The sequence below is a fragment of the Bufo bufo genome, chromosome 2 (assembly GCF_905171765.1).
Source record: "Bufo bufo chromosome 2, aBufBuf1.1, whole genome shotgun sequence".
Taxonomy (NCBI): Eukaryota; Metazoa; Chordata; class Amphibia; order Anura; family Bufonidae; genus Bufo; species Bufo bufo.
Window position 1 is genome coordinate 796,298,609 of NC_053390.1, and position 7,815 is coordinate 796,306,423.

Here is a 7,815-nt window from a genome sequence, read left to right on the forward strand (position 1 = left end):
CGCGAGACGAGGGACGAACTTGCGTGGTGGATTTCCAACCTCGACGCGTGGAATGGCAAGGCCATCGTGGGACCTCAACCCGATCTAATTGTGGAATCAGATGCAAGTCTCCTCGGCTGGGGTGCATACTGCAATGGGGTCTCCACCGGAGGTCCCTGGTCTGGCAACGAAACTCACCTTCACATAAACGCTCTGGAACTATTGGCAGGATCCTTTGCCATACGCAGCTTCACCAACGACAGGATATCGGCGTGCATCAGGCTCAGGATGGACAATGTGTCAGCTGTGCGTTATGTCAATGCCATGGGGGGCACCCATTCATCGATCCTGACCCACCTAGCGAAGGAGTTTTGGACCTTTTGCCTCGACAAAGGCTTCACGGTAATCGTAGAATATATCCCAGGACTTCGCAATACCTTTGCGGACTGGAGCTCTCGCCACTCATCGGACTTCAGCGATTGGAGATTAGATTCAGCGGTGTTCTCCTCCATCATGTCGACTTGGGGACCTCTCTCTATAGACCTTTTTGCCTCACGGTGGAACGCTCAGCTACAGCGCTTCTACAGTTGGAGACCAGACCCTCTGTCGGAAGCTGTGGACGGCCTACTACAGGTTTGGTCGGGTCATCGGGCTTATGCCTTCCCTCCGTTTGCTCTCATCCCACGGGTGCTGTCGCAGGTTCGTCGACAACTAGCAGACTTGGTGCTGGTGGTTCCCTTTTGGCAAGCCCAATTGTGGTTTCCCCAACTCCTGGAACTTCTAGTGGAGGACCCCCTGCTTCTTCCTTCGTTTCCGGATCTCCTTCATGGACCCCTGGACCAACGTCATCCACTAGTGACAGACGGCTCTCTCCGTCTCCTCGCGTGCAGAGTTTCGGGGAACAGTGGAATGTCTCAGGCTTATCGAGAACGACTCGTATCCTTTTGGAGAGCGCATGGGCTCCCGGCACCCGACGTGCTTATCAGTCAGCCTGGAGCCGCTGGTCTGATTGGTGCGTGGGGCTGAGTCTGGATCCCTTTTCGGCACCTGTGACGGACATGCTCGAGTTTTTGTCGTCTCTTTTTGACGAAGGTAAAGCTTATAGGTCCATTAACCTCTTCCGTTCAGCCATTTCTTCTCGCCACCAGGGTTTTGAGGGTTGCCCGGCGGGTCAACACCCCTTGGTGTGCCGACTTCTTAAAGGATCTCGGTTATCTCGTCCACCCAGACCCCATTTCACTAGTTCCTGGGATGTTATGCTGGTCCTTCGTTTTTTCTCTGCTTGGCCCCTCAATTCAGCTTTATCCCTCCGCCAAATTTCGGCGAAGCTGGTCACCCTGCTATGCTTGATTTCCTGCAAAAGGGTTTCAGACGTGAGAGCCTTGGATTTTGATGCTCTATCTTTTACTCCTAGTGGGGTTTCCTTTAACATATCTCGCCGCACCAAAACTAATATTCGGTCGGTATCCTACCCGGCCTTTCCGGATAACGTTTCTCTTTGCCCGGTGCCATGTTTGAAGGAGTATTTAGGCCGCACGTCTTCCTTGCGTGATCCTGCTTCTCCGCAACTATTCATTTCCTTCCGCAGACCTTTTCTTCCGGTCACTAGTATCACCCTATCCCGTTGGGTTAAGTGGATTTTATCTCAGGCCGGGGTCGATACGTCTATATTCACGGCTCATTCGATTAGAGGAGCCTCTGCTACCTCCATGACATTTGCAGGAGCCCGTTTAGAGGATGTCCTACGATTAGCGGATTGGTCTAGGGCTTCGACGTTTAGGGAGTTTTACTTCAGGCCACCTCCTCATGCCTTTTCTACTATAATGTCGTCGCTTTAAACTTGCAATACGAGCCTCCGTGTCTTGTTATAAAATTGCATGATTTTCCTATTTTATGACGTAAAGTCATGATTTTATTAAAGACACGGAGGCGAGTATTGCCCACCCTGCTTCTTCCCTCCCTTTTTTTATGTTTCTGCTGTTCAGATGACTGTATTATATTTATTATATTTTATATTTGATGTTTTATCTCCACATGATTGGATAGGATTTCAGATTCTAGGTATTACCTCGTTCTATTCTGTTTGTCTCCGTAGGTTGATTTCTGACATTCACCCTGTGATGGTTCCAAGAAACTCTTAGTTCCTGTTGACCGCTGTTCCGGTTGAGTTCTGGTGTTCAGGTTCTAGTTCCATGGGTCCGGTTGGAGTTCGGTTGGAAGAATTTTCGGTTCAGTTTTCAAGTATGGATCGGCTAGTCACATCAAAGAAAGAGGAAGAGATGACAAGAGAGGACCTATTTATGGACTGGTTATGGGAGGGGTTATTTGGGGGTTGGCCCTTGATTTTTTATGTTAATTCTTTGCTGCTGTGGAATTTCAGTAAAGAAGGATTGTGCAATACTCGCCTCCGTGTCTTTAATAAAATCATGACTTTACGTCATAAAATAGGAAAATCATGCAATTCTCTGCTATGACATGAAGCCTGATTCTCTGCCATGAGACCTCTCTCCAATTGATATTAGTTAATTTTAATTTTTTTATTTTTTATTTTAATTCATTTCCCTATCCACATTTGTTTGCAGGGGATTTACCTACATTTTGCTGCCTTTTGCAGCCCTCTAGCCCTTTCCTGGGCTATTTTACAGCCTTTTTAGTGCCAAAAAGTTCGGGTCCCCATTGACTTCAATGGGGTTCGGGTTCGGGTTCGGGGCGAAGTTCGGGTTGAGTTCGGATCCCGAACCCGAACATTTCCGGGAAGTTCGGCCGAACTTCTCGAACCCGAACATCCAGGTGTTCGCTCAACTCTAGATAGGGGCAGTATAAGGGGCCAATATTAGGGTTAGGGGCCAGTATGAGAGTTAAGAGCCAGTATTACAGTTAGGGGCCAGTATTAGGATTAGTACAGTATTAGGGTCAGTATTGAGGTTAAGTTATGGAGTCAGTGTTAGGGGCCACTATTAGGGGTCAGGGGTCAGTGTTAGGGGCCAGTATTAGGGTCAGGGGTCAGTTTTCAGGAAGATAAATAGAAAAGGGGAGGACTGTCTCTCTTCTCCTGTCCCAGCGCTGTACCATTGATGATAATGCAGTGATCTTCTGGCGGGTCTGCTCTGGTGGAGCGTAATGTAATTGTGCCGCCTACGTCACAAAGAAGTGTCTGGAATGGAGAGTCAGAGAACCAATGGTTCCCTTTTTCTGCCGGTACTGCTGGAGGCTCAATTGTATCTGCATCCAGTAGACACAGACACAATTGAGTGCAAGGGCTCCACAAACCAGGTGAATTCACCTGGGGCCACCTAGTAATGGTGCTCTGCAGAGTCAGAAGTAGTTGCTCCACGTGCACCATGGTTAATCCAGCCCTGCTTGTATGGATCAGTATAGCACACAGTATGGAGGGGCAGCAGATGCCGGGATTGTCTGTCACCATATCATGTGTCAAGAGGAGTCATACAAGGTTTTCTCATAGTAAAGCACATCTGGCATCACACGGTTATTGCTTCTGCTTCCTGTAGACTTTTCTATAATAGACACATAAGAGCAGATTACAGAACATATTCACATAGGAATAGGATCTTCACAGTAATAACCACTGATCGCTCTGTTACTCTTCTCTGTGTAATTCTAACATAGAAATGTCATGGGGACGGAGAGGAAGGAGGTTTTTGTACGGCTCTGTATCACTGTGTGAGAGGATAGCTATAACCCTGCTGACAGTAATAATGTCCTGCATCATTTTCTGTCACTCCTTTGATTGTCAGAGTGAAGTCTGTTCCAGATCCAGATCCAGAGAACCGGTCTGGGACTCCTGTATGTCGGTTGCTTGCAGCGTATATAAGAAGATTTGGCCGTTCTCCTGGTTTCTGTTGGTACCAGTGTAAGTTGTTGCTTATACCAGAACTGGCTTTACATGACATGGTGACTGTGTCTCCTGGGGACACAGAGGTATAATCTGGAGTCTGGGTCAGTACAATCTCTCCACAGGATCCTGAGGACAAAGAAGAGACAGAATGATTAGTGATAAATGTCTGGATCTATTCCTAGAAATCCTGATCTGATGATGGATCCCACTGGATAGATTTCTCTACACACAATCATGGAAGGATCTGAATCTCTCACCCTGAATAGAAATGAAGATGACGGCCAGGAGATAACTGCCAGAAACCATCTTGATGTTTCTGGAGTGTCAGATACAAAGTATAAGATGAGACAATGTGTAGAATGAAATATATATATATATAGAGAGAGAGACAGGGGAGGTGACAGGAGACCCCAGAGACCGTGGAGGGAAATACTGGGGACATGTAAATTCTGTGCTTACCATGTGTGACATGAGATATATAATGGAGAAATGAGAAGGGTTTAGAAGGAAACATCTGAGAGCTGAGAATGAAGACCTTACATAGAGGCAGTGACCAGTTAGATACTAGAAGGAACATAAGTGGATATGAAGAATATAGATCTCCATCACATATGATAAATAGCAATATCCTCTATTAACCCATGTATGTTAAAGGGATTAACCAGTTCTTGTATATTCATGGTCTATCCTCAGGATCGGTTTTCAATATCAGATTGGCCAGGATCTGACACCCCGCACCCCTCCGATCAGCTGTTCAGGAGAAGGTCTGGCTCCAGAAATCGGCTCCTGAACTACACAACTCCGTCCATTGTGTAGTGGAGGAGGTGACTACAGCGCTGCTCCCGCTGAAGTGAATGAGGATAGGCCATTAATATAAATATACAAGGACTGGACAACCCCTTGAATGACACATTAATATTATTCACATTTTAGCTGTAATAAATAGTTTTCTTTTTGTCATTTATGTCCGAGGTCTTGTTAATGGAGGAGGAATTGTAGTTTTAGGCACCATTTGGGGAACATATACATCATTTTATCAGAGGTGGATACAATAAAAAGCTATTCAGTCATTATTATTTTTCTTATATTTTTTATATCATTCAGGTTATTACGGTTGTGGGGGTGAAAGGATTTCTGTGTAATTTGTCATATGTCTATGAAGCTAATTTTATACAAAATAGTCACTTTTAATCAGTGGTGTACTTAACCCCTTAAGGACACAGGGCATACAGGTACACCCTGATTTCCCGGTACTTAAGGACACAGGGCGTACCTGTATGTCCTGTGTAGTTCCGATCACTGCCGCGCGGCGGGCGGTGATCGGAACAGAGTGCCTGCCGAAATCATTCGGCAGGCACTCTGGCACAATGCCTAGGGGGGTCCTGTGACCCCCCCCGCATCGACGATCGCAGCAAACCGCAGGTCAATTCAGACCTGCGGTTTGCTGCGTTTCCGGGTTATTCGGGTCTCTGGTGACCCGATAACCCGGAATAGGATGGTGATCGGTGGTGTGATAATACACCACCAATCACCATCCTTAGATCCTGTGAGGTGGTGATGACATCAGAACAGTTTTGGAATAGATGGAGAAAAGAGTTCTTAGCCAATCTTATGCTAAGAAGTAAATGGCAAACACCCAGAAGAAATGTCCAAGTTGGTGACATAGTGTTAGTAAAAGAAGAAGATTTACCTAGAAGTCAATGGAAATTGGCCAAAGTTCTAGAAGTTCAAAAGGATGAAGACAGACTAGTAAGAAGAGTATTGTTACAAATAGGAGACTCAAAACTTGACAAAAAAGGACAATGTCTCACTACTCCACTCAAGTTGGAACGTCCTATACAGAAATTCGTTTTTCTACTGGAGAGTGATAAAAGACACTTGGAAATTAAGAACCTGATGGAAAATTCCTCAAATTCATGTTTAAGTCCTACCACAAAAAACATAGAATTATAGGTAATTTTGGTGGGAGTGTAGATGGCCAGCTAAGACCTGTCCTAGGTTGCTAATATAGCTTATATGTGTACACAGCTAGACCTGCCAATAACCTTAATATAGTTCCTATGTTTATATGTTAATAACAAAAGCAGAGTTATTTACTGTGACTTCATGTTTTGGATGTCATATAACAGTTATATATTGTGTTTACAGAAGCAGAAAAGATAATATGCCTTTAAGATTTAGTAAAATGAATGTAAGGAAAGCTCAATGACACAGCAGAAACAACAGAAAGCATAGAGTTAAACTGTTGTTACTGAGCAGAAGGTAAGACCAATCACAGCCAGCCTCACACTGAGCAGGAGTCTTAGCCAATCTTACACTGAGTTTGTGTGGGAAATTCCCTAGCAGGAGCTGCTAGAATTATTACACCAGAGCAGAGGAGCTGAACAGGCATTCACTCCACTAAGAGTTGTGTTTTATGGAAGCAAGAGGCCAACATAGGTATTTATAACAGTTATTTAATGTTCCTATTGTTAATGTAGTGATTAGAACTGTATACTGAGCCAGTTATGTGTTTACTTACAGTTCCACCAAATTCCATACAAATTCCAAATTGCATACAAACTGCGAACTGCTCATACCAGATCATAAGCAATTGTATAGAGCAAACTGCAAACCAAGTTGAGCAAGTAGAACAATTGGTTAACCTCAGATATACCTCTCAGAGAGATCATAAAGTCCTTAAATAACTTAAAGAGAGAGTACAGATATTGAAGAGAGAAATATTTCCAACATTTTATGTTGAATGACAAGATTGAACAGTTGAACCACCATCTTGTGCATACCACCATTAGTGATACTTTATTCAACACGTGTTTTGTACATGGACTATCTGCTGCGGAGCCGCCAGTGTTATATATGAAGAAAAGTTGAAGTTAATAAAGAAGTTATTTCAAGCATTTGATGTGCTCTTTAAACCTACTGTTTCCATAGAACGGCGCTAGAAGAATTACAGAGTAACAAACAGTCTGGTTGGACTAAAAAGTTAGAGATATCAAAATTCTTCTAATGCCACAGAGCAAAAGGCACTTCATAGTGCTGCACCTGCCACAGCGGCCAATCAATTGCACGCAATTTAGCGCAGGTTGCGCTAATAATATATATTGCAGCCAGGTAAAACATTTTGGTTCTCTAACACCTTTCAAGAATAAACCCTGCCTAAAAGAAATACCAATTCCTGTCCCTACACTATCTGTACCTTCTACTGCAGCTCTCCCTGACTAAGACTGAGCTGAACCAAGTGTCACCGGGTGCTACTTTATGTAGCACCCAATAATGCATTCCGGCCAGCCAATCACTGTAATTCCAGTAACCAACATGGCTACGGCATTACAGTGAGTGCCAGTACTACCCCGCACGTTTATTGACTGCGTAGCAGCCAACAAACGTGCGGGGAGGAGAGTTGGGCATCGCGCTCAAGCCGAACACCGCGATATGCCGAGCATCGCGATGCTCGAATCAAAATTATGTTCGGACAAGCATGCTCGCCCAACACTAATTACAACCTTTCATTGTGGAAGTGGACGCTTCCGAGGTGGGGGTAGGAGCAGTTTTATTGCAGGGGCCGTCATCTGGTAAATGGCGTCCATGTGCCTTCTTCTCTAAAAAAACTCTCTTCTGCAGAGAGAAATTATGATGTGGGGAACAGAGAGTTACTGGCCATTAAGTTGGCTTTAAAGGAATAGCGTCATTGATTGGAAGGGGCGATTCATCCGATCATTTTGTTCACAGATCACAAAAACCTGGCTTACCTGGAGTTGGCTAAATGACTGAACCAGAGGCAGGCTAGATGATCTTTGTTTTTCACCAGATTCAATTTCACTGTCACCTATCGTCCTGGGGTTAAGAACATCAAGGCAGATAGATGCCTTGTCATGTAGTTTTCCTGGAGGTGGTGATTTTGAAAATCCAAGTCCTATACTGCCGGAAGGGGTGGTGATATCCGCTCTTTTTCCTGACCGAGAGGTGAATGTATTAGAGGC

The 7,815-nt window shown here is 44.7% G+C and overlaps 1 gene segment (V, D, J or C); it reads right to left on the reverse strand.

Moving 5' to 3' along the window:
- Positions 1-3,653: 3,653 nt before the first annotated feature.
- On the reverse strand, positions 3,654-4,184 carry LOC120990453. The segment is given in 2 exon segments: positions 3,654-3,961; positions 4,093-4,184. Coding segments are annotated over 2 exon segments (357 nt in total).
- Positions 4,185-7,815: the final 3,631 nt, after the last annotated feature.